This window comes from Wasmannia auropunctata, unplaced genomic scaffold, assembly GCF_000956235.1.
Source record: "Wasmannia auropunctata unplaced genomic scaffold, wasmannia.A_1.0 LD335985.1, whole genome shotgun sequence".
Classification (NCBI taxonomy): Eukaryota; Metazoa; Arthropoda; class Insecta; order Hymenoptera; family Formicidae; genus Wasmannia; species Wasmannia auropunctata.
In genome coordinates, this window is record NW_012026905.1 from 1,530,612 (window position 1) to 1,549,735 (window position 19,124).

At 41.5% G+C, this 19,124-nt stretch overlaps 3 protein-coding genes across 4 annotated transcripts; 1 reads left to right on the forward strand and 2 right to left on the reverse strand.

The window, feature by feature from the left end:
- Positions 1-396: 396 nt before the first annotated feature.
- Positions 397-9,017, reverse strand: LOC105454539 (intraflagellar transport protein 172 homolog). Its single transcript, XM_011697211.1, has 14 exons — positions 8,979-9,017; positions 8,563-8,706; positions 8,314-8,426; positions 8,040-8,225; positions 7,455-7,925; positions 6,199-6,807; positions 5,465-5,903; positions 4,665-5,378; positions 3,887-4,340; positions 3,529-3,635; positions 3,007-3,450; positions 2,538-2,861; positions 2,036-2,466; positions 397-1,747 (listed from the first exon to the last, which is right to left on the reverse strand). Exons 1-14 carry the CDS (start codon positions 9,015-9,017, stop codon positions 1,024-1,026), a joined length of 5,199 nt encoding a protein of 1,732 aa, XP_011695513.1. The 3' UTR covers positions 397-1,023.
- A 475-nt stretch (positions 9,018-9,492) lies between these two features.
- On the forward strand, positions 9,493-13,162 carry LOC105454486 (CDP-diacylglycerol--glycerol-3-phosphate 3-phosphatidyltransferase, mitochondrial). Of its 2 annotated transcripts, none has more exons than XM_011697105.1 (8): positions 9,493-9,838; positions 10,340-10,538; positions 10,610-10,732; positions 10,948-11,225; positions 11,548-11,819; positions 11,946-12,170; positions 12,362-12,571; positions 12,681-13,162. In XM_011697105.1, exons 1-8 carry the CDS (start codon positions 9,807-9,809, stop codon positions 12,881-12,883), a joined length of 1,542 nt encoding a protein of 513 aa, XP_011695407.1. In that variant the 5' UTR covers positions 9,493-9,806; the 3' UTR covers positions 12,884-13,162. The 2 variants fall into 2 exon arrangements, with proteins under 2 accessions (XP_011695407.1, XP_011695409.1); XM_011697107.1 differs by lacking the exon at positions 9,493-9,838 and adding an exon at positions 9,857-10,106.
- A 67-nt stretch (positions 13,163-13,229) lies between these two features.
- On the reverse strand, positions 13,230-19,004 carry LOC105454487 (eukaryotic translation initiation factor 3 subunit B). Its single transcript, XM_011697108.1, has 11 exons — positions 18,787-19,004; positions 17,203-17,401; positions 16,766-17,078; positions 16,248-16,604; positions 15,836-15,978; positions 15,620-15,755; positions 15,240-15,435; positions 14,961-15,141; positions 14,434-14,674; positions 13,981-14,089; positions 13,230-13,751 (listed from the first exon to the last, which is right to left on the reverse strand). The coding sequence occupies exons 1-11, from the start codon at positions 18,920-18,922 to the stop codon at positions 13,651-13,653; spliced, it is 2,112 nt and encodes a 703-aa protein (XP_011695410.1). The 5' UTR covers positions 18,923-19,004; the 3' UTR covers positions 13,230-13,650.
- Positions 19,005-19,124: the final 120 nt, after the last annotated feature.

Sequence of the window (19,124 nt, forward strand, 5' to 3'; positions counted from 1 at the left end):
TGCAAAATATTCAGAAGTTATATTTGCTTAATTCTCAAGTACTGCGAAGTTTTCTTTGATAGTTTTACAATTTTTATTGTCTTCTTAACTCTCTTCCCCACTTGCCTTTGCTTAATTTAAAATAATGATACATTAGTAAAAATAACAATAAAATAAAGCTTATATTATTTATGTATGTAAAATAAATATTTTTACAATAGATTTCTTAACTTTTTTATAATAATATATAATCTTAATTTTTACTATTCTATGTTGCTTTTTCTAACGTTTTCTTTTTTATTAATTTAAAGTAGAGATTGTTTTAAATGACATAATATTATACAAACAGTGCGCTCTTGCCGCCGACTGTCGCTGCCGGACGTTAAACATCAGCAGTATAGGCGTATCTCCTGCGGCGTGTATTAAGCCCGTTTACGATTTTGAGTCAATATGACGCGCGCGTGTGTACGTGCGGCGCACGTGTGCATGTATTTGCGTTACTTTGAACCGCCAAATTCCACGGGCGGCTTTTTGGCTTATGGAATGCGCCAAAGCCGAGCATATTTGCTAAGCGGTTAATTATCATCTGCGGTTGCCCACCCTCTCAAATCCCTTCATGAGCCACCCGGCAGGACGAACGTTCTATCTGGCTGAAAACGGGAAATAATTTGATGAATTATAACATTGTTTCGTCGCAATATTCTTCTTTTCGAAGACATATTTGAGGCAGAAAATAATAAATTAATATATAAATAACTAAATGAAAAAGAATTCTCAATGAAGGATATAAATCTCTTGTTGAAGGTGATTTAAATCGCGGCTAAATGAAACGAGACACATTGCCAATAACGCTATTATGTATGCACCGCTAATTAAAAGTGTAAGTGCATATCAATTAATACACTTATTATTATATTTACAATATAATACATTTATTATTACATTTATTTTAGCTTCTAGAAAACTACAAATTTTTAAAATCTTTTTCTTTCATATTATCCTCTATCTTCATTAACTTCCGATTGAAACCTGAAGCTTTTGCTTTTAAAACGAGTATTTGGGTGCCGTGCCGCACCAATCCTGAAGAAATACTAAAATATCGTTCAGCGGCGAATCCGGGGATGCCTGTCTGGCCGAGTTGATCAACTTGGTCCAGTCGTCGCGATCGGCCACGCGGTTGGTCTCCTCGAATCTGACAACTGGGCCGCGCACCGGATAACCCGTGATCACGCACTGCTGAAGAGGCGCGCCGGAGTTTGTCGGCGACGTCAGGGAACCGACGTAGACGCCTCTCTGGTCGACCGGTAGACCCTGCTCGATCTTTTGGTCCATGGACACCGCCAGCACCCACTCTCTCGCCTCCTCGCGTTGATCCGGCGCGACTCCGACTCTTTCCGGAAGTGGGACCTCCAGCGGAAAGTCGGTGACGCGTAGATCGTCCACGTCTAGGACGTTGCCGTCGCCTTCCTCTTCGATGCACTCCTCCAGATCGAGAAAATGATTGAGGAAAACGAAGGCTTCGCTCAGAAGCCCAGCGGTACGGGCTGTGATACCGGCTTCGTAGTAGTATTTGTCGGCGTAAAGGAGGTCGGTGTACCGCAGGAGGCTGACCGACGCCTTGACCGCGATGCCGGAAAGCGCCGGAAACGAACGGCAGCCGTGCTTCACCGCCGAGAAGTGAGCGGCCTTCAGAAGGTGCTCGAATCTGTCGGAGGACGGTGACGAGCGGTAGAGGCCGTGTAGAACGTCACGGAGTTGGGCCAGATATCTGTCAATCGCGAATGACATTAAGAAATAAAAGTACGAAACAAACATTAATCTCTTCCGCTTAAATATGGAGAATGAAAAAGGTAATGTTTAACTTTAAAAAATAAATAAGTATTATTGATATAGATATTCTAATTTTAATAAAAGAGTAATCTACGAAGATATATTCTGGGTAATAAAACATATCTCGTTAAAAATTGACATTCATATATAATAGAATTTAACAGGTAAACGACGCGATATATTCATGATATGTAGATCCCTTCGTTGCAGTCGCAAAATATCGTACCTGTAATCCTGCTGCGCTGCATTCAGGATATTCTCGGCCAATTGCAGATACAGATTAAAATTCTGCGAGATCGCGGGTGCGCCGTACTGCGCGTAAAGCTGCAACGCCTGCGGCGCGGCGTCGTTCTTCAGCAACTGCGTGGCACGCCGTGCCACAAATCTGTGCAGCACCTCCGGACTCTGCGAGCTCGCGGCGTCGAATACCTGACTCCATTGACCTTTCCGCGCCATCACCTCGAGGGCGGCGTTACCGTCCACTTCCGCGAGCCGTTCCATCTCGCCCTCGTTCGCCATGGCGTCCCGATATTTCTCTTCTAGATACTGCTCGAGATCGGGAGCGAGCTCGCGGACGATTCGCCGCGCGCGATCCCATTCGCCGACCGCCACCAGCGAACTCACTGCGTCCTTCAATCGATCCGCTTGAAGAAACACCTGCAGCGATTGGAAAACGTCATGAATCACAGATAAATGGTTGCGTTATTGTAAGGGGAAAAAAAAATTACCTGAGCGGCGAGCGCGTGTTCACCAACGGAAAACAAACGCGCGCCCAGGTCACCGCCGATTTCCGCCGCCGTTTCGGGATCAGCCTGATGTAAAAGGATGTCGGCCGCACGGATGAGATACGATCTCGGCGCCTGTGGATTCAGAATCAGTGTGTCCAGGGCGGGTCGCACCTCCCCGAGATCTAGCCACTTCCGAGCTTCCTCCAACGCGTTTGCCCCATCCAGTCCCGCGCTTCTCTGACCTAACTCCCTACGCAGTGCCGCCTCTTGACTGGGCAGATATTCTCGACACACTCGCAGTGCCTCGGACCACATTCCGGCTGTCTGAAATGAAAAAATATTTAATATAATTAGATAGGAAAGGTAGAGATATTTGATGGACTTCTGTACATATAAACGTAAAGTTGTTATCAATGTTTGCATGGAAAAACTTTTTCAGCTGCTGCATGGGACTCTGGGAGGGACCAACCTTGTAATGCTCTATTATCATTTCTGGCTTGTGGGCCCTTAGCAGAAGAGTTTCTGCTGTAGCGTAATCTTGCCCTTCGGCGGCCTCACCGGCTCGTGCGATCAAGACCTGTGCCACGGCTTCCTGGCTGTGCGATTGCGCGACGTCCTCGGCGGACTCCCAGTCGCGGCTGTGGATGTACATCTGCACCGCTTCCATAGTTTTGCCGGCCTGCACGAATTCCTTCTCGGCCTCGGCGAAACGGCCCTCGTCCTCCAACGCCATTGCGTAGCGGTAGTGAACCTCCTTCTTCTGATCCACCGTGCCGTACTTGGCGATCTCCAGAGCCCAGTCAAACAAGCTGGCCTCGCACGCTAATTGCAGACACGGCTCCAAGTAACCGAGTCGCATCAGAAGTCTCGCGCCTAGTTCTGGTGCCAACGTTCGAGCCCACATCAAAGCAACCTAAGGAAAGGAGGGATAAAATTCAGTGTCAAAGAAGAATTAAAAAAAAAACCAATTTTCCAATGTATAAATCTCAACCTGCTGCGCTGCCTTTTCTCCCGAAGCCTTCTTGGCGACTCTCAGCGCATCCTCCCACATGTTCGCAGACCTGTAAGCTGTAACCGCTCCGCGCCAGTCGCCAGCACCTAAGATAGAACATAATTTACGCGTAAGCTAAATAAAATTGTAAATTAAACGTTTTAATCTTTTATATAGGTACGTCCAGCACTGATCAATATAACTTATACAATGATAGAAAAATATTAAACTGCGGTCGACTGCAGCGAAATTTTACGTGGTTGGTAGACGCAGTCGAGATCCGCAAGAATCAAATTGAAGGAAAAAAGAATAATTTTTTTTTAATAATTTAAAAATAATTTAAGTCCAAAACCCCGACCTAAAAAGTGCTCTTCAGCTTCTCTCGGCTTGCCGGCTGCATCTAGTTCTCTCGCCAGATGCGTGTGAGTAGTCTGAAGTAAATCTGGCCGATGCTGCGCGACTAATCTAATCATGTCGCTGCGATTTCCCGCTTTGCGATACATAGCGATTGCCGCGTCGTGATCGCCGATCGCGACATAAAGAGACTCGGCGTGACGGAGCTCGCCGGTCTGGTGCAGGTTGTCGGCGTGCTTCGCCAGCACCTCGTTGGCCTCGTCGCCCTTCATGTATTCCTGGGCAACCTGGTGCGCACGCATCCAGTCGCCCGACTGGATGTGAATCTCCACGGCGCGTCGGGAGTTTTCGGCGCGAATGAAGAGGCTCTCCGCTAAGCTCCGTTCGCCGATCGACGAGAAATATTCGGCCAGCTTTTCGCATTGCTGACGGATCTCCGGATCATCGTCCTCAATCACCTGAAGGAGAAAATGTGGAGAGAAAAAATGTAGTAAAAAAAATCTAATACAAAATAGAAATAGGCAAATAGTATAATAGTACAAGGAGAGAATTTTCTTTTAAAATTTACTCTGAAAATCATGTTAATTGTGAGACAATATAGTATTTAGATAAATTTTACTGTGCACTACAATAAATTTACTGCGAAATCTTATTGTAGTGCACAGTAAAATTTGCCTAAATACTATATTGTCTCATAATTAACATGATTTGCAGGGTAAATTAAAAAAAAATTCTCTCCGTGTAGATGAACAAGATAAGCGTTAAGCATGCTATTACTGCACCTGAATAATCTGTAAAGCCTTTCTCCACTGTCGCGCGTTGATAGCGGCCTTCAGTGCTAATACAGTTTCTCCTGCCTCGATGAAGTGATTGATAGCGGCGTCGTAGTGACCACTCGCTGACAGATGTTTTCCCCAATCTCTTTCGAGTTCGACCACCGAGGTGGGATCGATTTTGCGCGCCAAGTCGAGAGCTTTGGCAAAGACACCGGCCTGGGCGTAACACTTAATCGCCTCGGAACCGGCGCCGGTCTTCTCCAACAATTCTCCAGCGAGTTCCGCGAGGTCGGTGGCCTTAAGGCTGCTAATGATCTCTTCGACGATTCTTTCGTCCTCCAGTAACTCATTGTCGGCAAGCACCAATCTGGCGGCTCGTCCGGGTCGGCGAGCCTCCAGATAAAGCTTCACAGCTCTCTTGGGATTTGTGGTCTCTATGATGGAAGCCGCGCGGGCCGCTTGGCCACTGTCCAGCAGCCAAGCCAAGTGACGGTCCCGCAGCTCTGATAAACCACTCCAGTTACGACTCTGGGCTAAGTTTAGAGCATCTTCCCAGCGCCAGTAGCGCTGGTACATATCTAACGCTTTGTCCAGTTCATTCTGCTCCAAATAAATTGCCTCAGCGGTTTTCAGGTCACCATTCAGTATGGCCATTCGGGCCCAACAGTCCGGACTGGCCAGTGGTTCGTTGCCCGTCTCCTTGGCGTATTTTTCACCAATCTTGAAACATGACGAAGAAGAAAGCAAAAATATATTACTGTGTCTCAAAAGGGAGACAAAGATATAACATAAAACAAGAAAAAAACCTCGGCAGTCTCTTTCAGAAATTTCGCGCAAGCCACGTCGCCCATCGCAGCGTAACACCTGGCAGCTATCGCGAGCTTTCTCTCATTCATCGCGTTCCTGGCTACGTTTTCCCACATGGTCTCCACCTGCGGACCGTCGCCCATATTCTCCAGGAACAGGATGACTCTGCCAAAATCGCTGTCATGCAACGCAGTGCCGAACTCGATCAGTCCTTCGTCCAACTGATATGCCACTTTGACACCGTGCTCCTCCACCATCACGGACGTTCGACCGTCCTCTCGGATAATGTCCACTATGTCGCCCTTGATCGACGTCAGTGTAACGGCTTCTGGCGCATCCACGTTGTACCAAACGGCCAGGGTTTGACCTGTTTGAGCGACGAGAACGTCGCTACCAGTAACCCAAGATGCAAAGGATGCCCCTGTCACCAACAAGACTCTGCAGTACCGTAAAATAAAGAGTGATTAAAAAAATCTGATATAATAATTTTAATACAAAATTACGAAAGTTACATTTATGCAAAAGATCAATCTTTTTATATATATTATATGCTCTTTGTTTAGATAGAATTTATAGTTATTCCACTAAATAAATTAGCCATTTCATGACTCCTTTGACGATAATAATTATCTCGAGACAAGATTGTTTTTCATAATTTTGCTTTCAATTTGATTTGACAGATAAGAAAGATCTTTTTATTCATATTGACATTGGGTACTTTATAGACTATTACCTGTCACCCTCATCATCGCTTAGCCAAAGACGACCTCGCTTGTCGCGCGATAGCAATCTATGACCAGCCTCGCTGAGCTCCAACCAATCGATGCGAGCATCATGGACGATCGTGTTGATGGTCGCACCAGATAGCAGGTCAATCACGCGAACAGTTCTGGGATCCAGCAGATAGGCCAACTTCTTGTTGTCTTCGCCGCCAACCGAGGGACGTTCGTTCACGCGCACGCTGACCACGTGCGGGTTCACCGCCTCCGTTCGCACGGAACCAAGCGCCTCGTTTTGACCATACTCAACGATCGTTAGTTCGCCTGAGCAAAAGATCAGGCATACGACCGGATACTCGAAGAAAAACTTTTCATTGCCGGACCGGTCCTCCCACGGGATCTCGCTGATCAGACCTAGCTCAATATCGCCGATCAATAAAGTGCGCGCTGTTCGAGCAACCACATTGTTGTCCCTGCGACCTAGAACACGTACATCCTCGATCTCTTGACCCGTCTGCGACCTGATGATGATGGGACGCTGCGAGGAGTCGCTCAGAGGCCGGATCACTACCTGGCTGGGACCCACGTAGGCGACCTCGTGACTGCCGCGGACCACTGTGCGTCTGAAAAACGAAGAAATACATAAATGGTAAAATAAATAGATTCTTCTACTCTTCAATAACAAAAGTTATTCGGCAAACAAAATAAAAAAGACGTATGCATTAACTGTACACAATCCTAAGAAAAGAAAGAGCAAAAGTTAAAAAGTATTAAAAAACAAATTGTTTTTTCCGAAACGGCTGCGGTGAAAAAATCGGGATCAGCACGATTAATTAGCGACTAAACAGGAATTAATTTCTACATAAGTCCCAGTCGATTGTGCTGAAGAGGCTGCGAGAACTTTAATCTCAAATCTATCATAGCCATTGTTTTTTCCGAAACGACTGAAGAAAAAAATCGTGGTTTGCAGCAATCGAATGAGTCTCGCGTAGAAATTAACTCTTTTTTAATAACTGATCAATCTGATCGCGTAAATCCCGATTTTTTTCTACAGCCGTGTCAGAAATAACAATAGCTGCGCTAGCTTTGAGATTAAAGATCTCGCATTCACTTCAGCACAATTCAATGGGTTTGCGTAGAAATTAATCTTTTTTTAGTCACTAATCAATCCCGCAAATCCCGATTTTTTTCTTCCAGCCGTTTCGTAAAAAACAATAGCTATGCTAGCTTAAGATTAAAGCTGACACATTCAGCCACTTCATGCAGTTACCTCAAAATAGTCTCAAACTGCTCGACGCCGCCGCACAATCCCCCAACCACCAGCTTCGAGCCGTCTCGTCTCCAGGATAACGCTGTGACGGTGTAGAAGTTGGGCAAGTCGCGCACGTTGGTCTCTTCCCAGACACTTCTACGTGGTGTCCAATCGAAGATACGCACTTTGTCCCAAGAGCCTACGGCGACGCTCTGGCCACTTGGGCTGCAGCAGGCCACAGTGATCTCTCTCTCTTGGGAGTCCCGACTGAAGTCAAAGGTTTTGACCGGCTTACCGTACGGGTCGTACATGGTCAGCCGTTTGTCGCAACCTGCTGCCAGGATGTGCGACTGCGGCCATGCCAGGGCGTAAGCGGGCACTCCGTGGACACACACGCGTCCCGACGGTTCCGCGTTGCCGTCTTCGGCGATGTAGTACCGGATAATGCTGCCGTCGGCATGGCTCGACAGGAAGCCGCTGCCGCGGACGCTGCAGGTCGAGAAAGGTCATGGACGTGTTAAATACCAAGTATCACTACTGATTTTGATTGTGTGCATTAATCGAAATATCTCAAAACATAGCTGATAAGCCGCGTCAATTTACTTGCAAGCCAGAGCTATTGTCATAGCGTCGGAGGTATATAAGGTTTGCGCCTTCTGCGACTTGATCATAGCCGCACGTACTTTCCCATCCGCCAATCCTACGATAATCGGACCGTCCACTGGCCAGATCAGGCAAGTCACCGCTGCACTTTGTTTGAATTTGTTGCAAATTACCTTTTTGTCACCCCTGAAAAATGATTGTTGTTATTAACAATTTATTTTGATTAATTTTTTTTCTCTGAGAATTTATATAAATATTATAAATAATTATATACCAATCCTCTCCTATTTTGTAAACGTATACAATGCAGTCGGTTTGGCCAACTGCGATCTTCGTCGACTCTGGAGAGAAGGCTATTCCCTTTACCATGTAGCTCTTCTTGCCAAACTATAAATAAAGAAAGGATGTTACTACAGTTTTTTAAATATTTTTCTATAAATTTTAAATTAAAAATTTTTTTTTAATTGCAGAAACGACCGGTATCAATAAACTAAAAGTACAACTTTGAGAAATATATGAATACCTTGGGATCGACAGGCTTAGTGGAGAATCTATCGCGTTTCACACCATTCTCATCAAAAAGATAAATGGAACGATCCGAGGATGCTACGGCCAGCTTTAAGTTGTTTGGTGACCATGCTATGCCAACCACTCTGTTTTCCAACTCCTAACATGCACGTTTGTATAAATATGTAAATGTGGGAATAAATATGGGAATAAAAAGTTATCTTCTGCCCGAGAGTAACACTGAAATTTTTCACATAAAAGTTGCCAACAAATTTTGAAAAAAAATTCGCTCGTCTCTATTCCTAATAATTCTCGAAAAAAATACATTAATATTAACCCATTCTGCAGATATGTACATATACGCAGATGTTCCTCAGAATCTCAAGATAAAAAAAAGCGTAGATTTAAAATAATATATAATATTCTACTCACCTGCGCCGGCATGACGGTACCTAAATATTTTAGCAGCATGCTGATTCAATATTATTCTCAATTATTCTAATAATATCATTTACAAGCATTAATGTACAGTACTGACATAAAACAGGTGTATGCCGTTCGTGTATACGTGTCGGTTGCCTGGCGACGGAACTCCCACTACGACTACGCTGACCTTTCAGAGGAAAGGTAAGCGTATAATTAATAATTAGATAAAAGAGTATTCATTGAGGAGAAAAAACGAAAAATATAAAAAAATTTAGCCGCAAGAAATAAATCTTACGTATTTGACATTCGGAAATTATTGAACATGCAGATAGAGATATAAAATTTCAAAATTACATTGCTTATTTTATAGCATCTATTTTATAATATCTACATTATCTATATATCTAGCGACGCATTTTCTATCCAATGACAACTATTGTTTTTAAACTGACGAACGTAATTGTATTTATTTCTTCAATAAAAGTAATACATTAAATTATTTCTATTAAATACATAAAATTATTTCTTCAATATAAAGACTTTCTTGAATAAGACTAGGTATGTTTTCGATTAGTTCACTATTCGTGAATTATTGTACACTCTTTGAACTTAAAGTGAAATAAGTACATGTTTGATATTTGACAAAAACGAGAAAGAAAGCTTTAAAGTTTAAAATATAGAAAACAGATGTATTAATTCAAAATTGAATTCTCCAATGATCGGCACTCGACAGACGGCGCTCACCGCGTCTTGTTATCTCCCGTAGAAAATCAAAGTATCGCGCATGTGAATGATCGGATTTTTCATATTTATTGTTTAAAACAACATCTCTTCATGCACAACTCGGCTCTGCGAGTCTTTAAACGGTGCGTGCGAATTAATGTATTGTTGCTCGATATGTGTCATGTTATGCTTTGCGTGAATTCTTAGGTTAACGGAGCATAACCTCCAAATCTATTTGACATTCTTGACTTGTTATATAAAAATAGATTGACATTTTACATAAATAATATATGCCTACGTGCCAGTAACACAAAATAAGTAGACAGTAATGATAAGAATAAGATATAATTGTAATAAGTGCAAGCAGAACATTATCTCTCTCCTTTGGAATTTCTCTGACGTTTAAATAAGGTTTAATACATTAATTTTTTAATAATTTTTGTTACACTTTGAATATAATTAATTATTATAATTGAATATAATTTTGACATTATTTTTTAACATTTTGTGCGGTGTAAATGGCAGCAAAAACATGTATTATCCAGAAATTATAATGTCATGATTTTTTGCATTATAATTACATGGAAAATAATTTGTTTTTACCGCCTTGACGATTTATTTATCTATCCACATCCATCTTTCAGGTTCTACGAACCGTTGCTAGGCACTGCAACGGTTGAAGCAAAGACCTGCATAGATTCGTTGATCATCAGACACAAAATGCAAATAGCAATGTTAGACGACGAGAAGTTGAGAGACTTGGATGTTCCTGCGCAAGAGGAAATTAATTCGATATCCTGGCTACGCACTGTGGCTCCTGCCTTTCCAGTGAATGGCTCGAAGGTAAAACAATTACGTGTGCAGTCTGTGGTTGTGAATATATTTTATTTCAACAAGAATGTTTCTCCCAATAGGTCACTATAATTCACAAGCCACAAGTGTTCTATAGCACTTTGTTAGAAAAATGCAGGCACGCCAAGAAGAGAATCACATTAGCCTCATTGTACTTGGGCACCGGCACCTTGGAGACCGAGCTGGTGGGTATAATAGAAACAAATGTAGCATTTATAACAAAAACCTGGTGAGATAATTATTTTGAATAAAAAATCAGCAATAATTCACTATGAAAGTTACAGTAAGAAAGAAATGTGAAGAGAAGATGAAGATTGAGGAATGGAATGTAGTTAATTTTCTACTTTTCGAAATTGATTTTCTTTATTTTGGAAAAATAAGGTCATGTTTTTTTGCACAGGTGAGGGTGATAGAACAAGCAATGAGCACGAATGGCGGCAATGTCCAAGTACGAATCCTGCTGGACTATATGAGAGCCTCCCGGGGCAAGCAGAATTCCCGAAAGATGTTGGAGCCGCTGCTTAAGGGCAAATGCGGAGATCGCTGCAAGGTTTTCCTCTACCACACGCCGAAACTGCGCGGTGTGATGAAAGCGGCAATCCCGGATCGCTTTAATGAGCTCATTGGTTTGCAACACATGAAGCTGTACATGATTGATAATGACTTGATCATTAGCGGGTAGGCTGGAGTTATGATTATTATTCACAACAATTAATTGAAGAAAAAGAATCAGAATTATATTAAAATTAACAGCAAACGAGAGAGAGAAAGAGAGAGAAAAGAATATTGGATATTCATATTTCAAATATTTGATAATAAAGTTATTTGAATAGTGTTTGAGATTATCGACTCGTCTCTCTCACGCAAATTTTGTCTTAACGAACATAAAAATTACATTCAAGACCAAGAAAATAAATAGCTTAAATATGAGATATACATAGCATATATTTTATACTTTAAAACAGTTATAAAAATATATTAAAAAATTATTTTATGTTAGGGCGAACCTCAGCAATGATTACTTCACGAATCGACAGGATCGGTACTTCGTTATAGAAGATTGTGAGGAGCTTTGCAACTTCTATAACAAATTGGTCGAAAAAGTCATGGAGTTTAGCTTTTTGTTACAACCCGATGGCAATACGAGCTTGAATCCTACTGTAAACTGTCATCCTTACAAAGGATCCGGTAAAGTCTTTACCCAAGAAGCAACGTCCAAGATACATACATTCTTACAGAATGAAATAAAAAAGAATGCTGAACTCAATGAAGGTACACTGACAATTATTTCATATAATTTCATTCAAAGTGAAAATATTGAAAAATATTCTTTTCCGTCTAAATTAAAAAGGACATTATTTCGAGGTCACAAATAGGTTATTTAATATTATACTACAGATGCAGACACGTGGGTATTTCCATTAGTGCAAATGGGTCAGTTGAACATTTATCACGACAGCGAAGTAACATTGAAGCTCTTGCAAGCTGCTCCAGAAGGAGCGACGCTCAAATTAGCGACCGGTTATTTCAACCTGACCTCTGACTACAGTCAAGCTGTGCTTGGAGATTGTCGGGCAACATGTCACTTTTTGACAGCACACCCCACCGCCAATGGTTTTTTTAGTTAGTATGTCTTCATTAGACATTACACAAATAACGTAAATTCTTTAAGTCCTAACATTTAATATATATTTCACGTAAATCATAATTTATAGATCATTTGTTGCGTCACGATTTTATGATTTATTTCCCTTTTCTCAAAGATCTGTATAGTTGTAGAAGTTAATAATTATTTTTTTTTCAATCACTTCAAGATGCCAAGGGAATTGCTGGAGGAATACCAGCGGCGTATACCAGGATAGAGGAATCCTTTTATAATTTATGCGAGAGAATGAATCAGCAAAGAAGGATAACATTATGGGAATTTGTCAAACCGGATTGGACGTACCATGCTAAGGGTCTTTGGTACATTTCGCCAGGTCAGCGAAAACCCTCGTTGACCCTCATAGGCTCGCCAAACTTCGGTAAGGATAAGTTGTTATTTTATTTTGGATTTTAATCTTAATATGACTGCAACAAATGATCTTTCTTGAGGATTTTCGACACGACTAAAGTAAAACATGGATGGTTTAGGTTACAGATCGGTGAATAGGGATCTCGAGACGCAGATAGCTGTGGTAACAAAAAACGAAAAGTTGCAAGACGCGCTGCACGAAGAGCAGACGCGATTGTTCTCCTGTGCTAAACCTGTCACGAGAAAGACGTTCTCGCAACAGGACAGAATACCACCAGCCTGGGTATGCGCAGTTGTACTCTTTTTTCGCTATTACTTTTGAGGCCAAAATGCCTTTGCGAGAAAAGGGAAATCCCGTATATTCTGAATTTATTTATATAGTTTAATTATAATTACAACATATACAATAAGTACAGGATTTTGCATTAATATTTAATTGATACACGAACGATGAAATTGTCCACATGAATTTTTATCCCTAGACATTTTTATTGTATATAATTTGTAATTATTTAAAATGTTTTTTTTTTATAAAGACTTCGTTTATAGAACACAATTTTTCTATGCACGGAATAAAAAAAAAGTTGTTTTGGGATTAAAAGGACTGAATTCTGAAATTAGAATTCTGGGGGTTTATGGCGTTTTGCAAATTCCAAAAATTATCTTCATTTCGTAAGTAATAAATTAGCATTTTATTTTGTAAATTTGCCAGGAGAAATTGTGAAATTAGTGACGCGATTATTTCCTCGCAGGTTATCCTGTAGGGTATGTGATAGAATTTGATATTGCTACGATGTCGGCGTTTTTTATGCCGCATCAAATATGTAAAAATTATTTTAAACCGGGCGAAATAGTACTGATAGTAGCGGTAATGGTAGCAGTAGCAATAACAATAATACAAGATTGATTGTCTGTTGCCACTCATGGTTCACGGATTAGAGATAAATTGCAGCGATATTCGATCGCCGCAAACGACAAATATATCGCGACACCTTGCAAACGGCAGCAGATGTTTGTTGCACACTTTTAAAGAGATTTCCAAGACCGGGAATCAGCACGGCGATTAACAAGTGTCCGTGAAAGACAGGTTTACTTGTCGTCGATCACGAACGTTTCCTCCTTGACGAAAAATTCAACAACTTCTTCCTCCACGTTCTTCGAATCTGAGTCCAATTCATCAGTATCGATATCTGAAAGTGCACAAACGCGACGATTAATCTCTCGAATCATCAGAAGTATTATTTTTTCAGTATTAATACTGCAGTTTTCTACTGCAGTAATTAGGCAAGTACATATATATATATATATATATATATATATACTTAGCATATATCTTTTAATATATATATGTACACACTGTGAAATCAGTATACTACACTAAAAAACCAATTATTTATACTATAGTATATATATACTTACTGCAACGTAACTCCAGGCGACGCTTCTTCTGATTGTTCCATTCGTCGATACGCTTGGTACGATACTCTTCGAATGCCTTCATCAGCAAGCATCGTTTTTCGATCAATTCCTAGAAAAATTAATTACTCGTTAAAGTAAATTACTATCCAGATCCATGAGAATTTTAGAAGATTTCGCTATGTATAAATGATCTCGTTATTTTTTATAATCGTGCACATATAAAAATTGAAAAATTCGTAATATATTGGAACACTTGAAAAATATTAGTAGAGAAATTATTCCTTGCATATCTAGCGTTAGATATATTTAATACATGTTATAATGTATAATGCACATATAAAAATTGAAAAATTCATAATATATTGAAACACTTGAAATATATTAGTAGAGAAATTATTCCTTACATATCTAGCGTTGGATATATTTAATACATATTAATAATAATAAATGTACCTTTGAAGCACGCGTCAGTCGCATGCGATCCTTGCTCTCGAATTGCGCCGAGTATCTCTTCAAGTTCTTCTTTATCTCCTTGATCTGCTCCGCGGTGAGCAGAGTCGGAGGTCGCGGCCGCCACAGCAGCTGGTTAAACGCGGTCAGGTTGACTCTCTTCAGAATACGACCCTGGAACGTCCATATCCAGTAACCGTTGTCAACGCTGGTCTTCCAGCTGGACACTGCCGTGACGACGTATCTGAAATTAATCACGAAGAGAAAATTAACTTCTTGCTCACAGACATGTAAGATGGACTCCACATTGGCTGGATTTTCCGATAAAAGGGATATCCTTGGTGGTGAGAAACAAAATAGCAACAATGGCTGCACGCATGCAATAGTAAAGGATAAGACACTTTAAACGCACCGTTGCGTCATAGACGCGTACATACAGCCAGTGTGGAGAATATCTTTTATGTCTATGTTCTTGCTATTGGCTTCTGTTATTTTTATATTACGCGGCTGTTCTAGTCTTTTGAATCTACCTGCCAGTCGGGTCCCATTCCACGTCCGAAGTTTGATAATGATCGGTGGAGTTCATAATGGTGAAATCGTTCGTGTCGATAAACTCCAGAGCGCCGGCCATCGTCGTCAGGCCGGCGAGGACGATGAATTGACCAGACGGCGACCAGAACAGGTGATTGCAAGCCTTCTTCTCTAATCTTTCTGTTGAGGAAGAAGCAAGCCAAACGTTGAAGCAAAAACTAGCTAGCTATTAATTTAATGTAAAAAAATTAAAAGCAATTTTTATTATAATTGCTTACTGAGAAGGGCGGGCTGATGGCCATATCGCACTTCGTAGAAGCTGACATTCACGGTGGGTATCTCCCCGTGAATGATGGCGAATTTGCTGCCAACCGGCTCCCACGCGAAAGCGTGTATCGGCTCCTTTATCTCCACACTGTCCACGGGAATTTGCTTCTCCCTCATGTGGAAGATTTCGAAGTTGTATGACATACCCTGTAATGTAAAATACGAATATATTTAATAGCAATTATATTTTCGAAAATAAAATTCAAAACTTGCCAGGAAAATACCAAAATTGTACATAATTTTAAATATAATTACAAAAGTGTATATAATTGTATATAGTAAATAATTAAATATATCTCGCGCGAAAGATCGACTACATTAGTCAACTCACTGTGTATTTTTGCTCGGTCTTCTCCTTGCGTTTAGCAAAGCGGTCAACTTTCACGCACAGGTAATCACCAGATTTTTGCCAGAAGATCTTGCAGTCAGCTACGTTGAACAAATTCTTATTTCTTGTTTCATTGCGGCTGAAAGTCGAACATTTTTTGGTTAAAAAAAAATTCATTTATGCCGACAATTTAAATGTGATTCAAGGTTAAAGACTCACTTAGGAATTTCGAGCAAAGTTACCCTCGCGGGAACATCTTTATCTTCTGGCACCCAGTAAGCAAGAACGTTATCCGTCGGAGACCAACTGAAATCTCTGATTCCTGGGATCTTGATGCTCTTCTTGTCCAGCAGACCGAACGACTAAAAGATTAAATGCAATAGTGACGATCAAGTTGCAAACTTACTGTAATAAGCAATAAATATGCCTAATTTCCATCAATGTAGACTGACTTTAATCTCAGTTCAACTTACTCTTCATTTTTTCCAGTTCTAAGAATTGGAAAAAGATGGAGAATAAGTTAAATCGAGATTAAAGTTAATCTTTATTGAACGGGCAAAAATTAAATAATTAATGTTAAATATCGTAAACTGAGGAGAGTACTTTTCAGTTAAACATGAAAGGTACTCACTGGGGTCTCGTAAACACTGAGAACGTCCTCTCCCATGCGCGCCAGATATTTATCGTCGTGCGACCAACGGAAGATCGGCCAGACGGAAGAGCCATCGGGGAAGAACGATCGTTTCTCTTGGTTCGACAGGATGTCCCAGATCACGAGGCGCTTCTGATCCTGGCCGAGATCCGTGCGCGGCGTGTAGGTGACTAGGTAACGCTCACAGGGCGAAAAGTCGATGCACTCGACACCTCGCTGACTGAATCTGGCCTGCTGGGTGAACTGCGGGCCACCCCACAGCGCGACTCCCAGCTTGTGGAACGTGGCCAGATACGTGCCTAGCGGTGACCATTTGACATACGTCTCCGTCCAGCGCTGGAATTAAAAAAAAAATCGTTTTATTGCAACAGCTTTTCGTAGCAAATCCATTATGTAGTTACAATTTCTTCATAAACTGCATAAGAAATTACACCCATCAGAAAATCTCTGTAAAAGCTTTCTCTGCCTTCCAACCACTCACTGATAAAACAACTTACGTTACGTTCTTCGAGTAGGGTGGGCTCTGGTGCAGAGTTTTGCCACATCTGCACCGACACACCTGCTCCATTACCGCAAAGTACACAGAATTGATCGTAAGCGTCCGGCTCCAGCAGATGATAGTGCAAGTCGCTAGCAGCCTTGAAGGGCTGAGCCTTCGGTGGCTCCCAATCCTCGGGAATGTCCTCAAATTTCTTAAAATCCGTGAAGAGATTAACCTTGAACGTGTGAGACTTGTCGATCTTGTAATTGTTGGTAGACTTGACCGCAGTGAGTGCGTTCAAATGATTGTTGTATTCCAGAAAAATGTATCTGTGTCAAAGAGAAAGGATATTTTTCAGAAACAAACATTCTGTAAGATTTTTTAACTTCACAAAAAAAATAAATAGAAAAGTTTTTGATTTTTTTTTCAAATTTAGACAAAATGCAGACTAACCCTTTAGTTTTGCCATCGCTCTCGTTCATCGGATAGTACTGATTGACTATCGGACCGAACTTTCCTAGCACCTTATTAATAACGGATTGAAGCTTCTCCAATTTGTCGGGCTCCACCCGAGGTACATTATCCACGACAATAACAGATTCCACCCCATCCGTTTCCGAAGGTTTCTGCTTCAAGATGTCACCGAGCAGTTCTGTAAGTTCACAATACAGACGTGTGTTTACTGCAAGAACCGTTCGTTCTAACAATACAAGAATCTACGACGTATCTAAAAAATAATACAAATTAAAATAAAATTATCTATATTTATTTGCAATTAACCTTAGGTATACACTGTTTTTTTGGCGACGTCGTATATACACTGAGGTTCCAGGGACCCCACGCTCACTTTAACTGTTTACTGTTTAGTTGTTGAGCGACAATTGTCGCGCGTCAACACATCTTCCTATTGAGATCTCAAACTTTTTTTATGTCAATATCACAAACCCCTTCCCTTCCAATTTTAGAAATGCCAAACTGTGAAAGTTTTGCTGGGGTCCTGGGGACCTCAGTGTGTATATCTATATATAGGGTTGTATACTTATATATAGGGGTGTATACTTATATATAGGGTTAAGATAAGGTAAAGTTTGAACTTTACCCCTTTCACTTTCAATTTCAATTTTGATAAAAATACATTTATTCGACTGCACTTTGGCGTAGAAACAAAGATAAAATTATTAAATTTCTTTCTATTGTTTAAGCGTTTAATTGATGCGTAATCTGCGGCCCACCAGCTCATAGCCGAAAGTATAAAATCATATTCTCAATTTTATGCAAACAAAATGAATATTATAGAGACCGCAAGATATTATTTCTGAAGGTGATCATAAAAAATTGAACGTCACACTGGTTTAAAATATGATTTAAAATGGAAAAAGACAAGCTTTAGAATGATGAATCATAAGAAATTTTGCTTAAATTTTACTGCTTGAATAATCGCCCATTAAATTAATCAGAGTTCGAAGACATGTCGAGTGAGGTAGCCGTTGAGCTCTCTGAAAAATGCATCCTAACAATTGGCATTTTTTAAATACCAAAATTGTGCTGCATAAAGCCGACACGCCGACACCATTGTGGCGGCACGTGGCGCCTGAGATCGTAGTCGCATGTAAAGTAACGCCCAAATGAGCCAACGGCGGGATCTTTTCACTGCGCGTTCGATCGCATGCTCGATCCAACAGGATCACACAGGGCCACATCGCGTGCAGCAGACTCGAAGAATTAAAAAAAGAAAGGGAAGAAATGGCCATAAGGAGGATCCGTTTGTAGGCTAGTGTGCGCCGGTACGCGATGCCGATTTTCGCCGTCATGTCATTCCGCAAACCGGAAGTTTCTCGGGATCATTTCGCTGCGAAATCGGCGAAATCGAGCGATTTTCGAGAAAAAAAATCGCACGTGCCGCATCGTGGGGCGCGCGTGCCCCTGCTCACACATATGCGGAGACGTGACGAGAGCAACGACAAGTGCAACGTGTCCTCGTGCTGGCGGCGAGGTTGGAAGAACAAAAGAAAAATAAAGAAGCGAGTGGATACTTGCCCTCGTCGCTGATATCGTCGACGAAGCCCTCGGGATCGCTGAAGTTGGGTTCCTCATCGTCGTTCATCGGATCGTCGTTGCCCTTGGCGGTCTCGTCGTTCTGCGCCGTCTTCTCTGCTTGCGTTTTTTTCGCCATCTTGGAAACCTCTGAGCATATTCCTTCCGCGCTCGCGTCCGTGCCGCACCGCAGCGAAAAATAAAATGGCAGCCAATGGCAGCCAGCTAGCTGTCTTGGATCATAGACTTGCTGTAGAGTGGCAACACAATAAGTGTAGGGAGCCTTAAGCCATAAGAAATGGACCAATCGCAGTCGGTTGGGTTAAACCTTATAAGCTGAT

Bases quoted from the DNA above. Each gene is read 5' to 3' on its own strand.
- LOC105454539 (XM_011697211.1), bottom strand. From the start codon at position 9,017: ATGCTGCTAAAATATTTAGGTACCGTCATGCCGGCGCAG. The intron at 6,808-7,454 runs GTAACTGCATGA...TTCGTTTTTCAG, and splicing joins CAGTTTGAGACTATTTTGAG to ACGCACAGTGGTCCGCGGCA. The intron at 1,748-2,035 runs GTACGATATTTT...CGCGATTGACAG, and splicing joins GCAGCGCAGCAGGATTACAG to ATATCTGGCCCAACTCCGTG.
- LOC105454486 (XM_011697105.1), top strand. From the start codon at position 9,807: ATGCACAACTCGGCTCTGCGAGTCTTTAAACG. The intron at 9,839-10,339 runs GTGCGTGCGAAT...TCCATCTTTCAG, and splicing joins GCTCTGCGAGTCTTTAAACG to GTTCTACGAACCGTTGCTAG. The intron at 10,733-10,947 runs GTGGGTATAATA...TTTTTTGCACAG, and splicing joins GCACCTTGGAGACCGAGCTG to GTGAGGGTGATAGAACAAGC.
- LOC105454487 (XM_011697108.1), bottom strand. From the start codon at position 18,922: ATGGCGAAAAAAACGCAAGCAGAGAAGACGGCGCAGAACGACGAGACC. The intron at 14,090-14,433 runs GTACATTTATTA...TAATTTTTCTAG, and splicing joins GACTGACGCGTGCTTCAAAG to GAATTGATCGAAAAACGATG. The intron at 13,752-13,980 runs GTAAGTATATAT...GTGCACTTTCAG, and splicing joins TCGCCTGGAGTTACGTTGCA to ATATCGATACTGATGAATTG.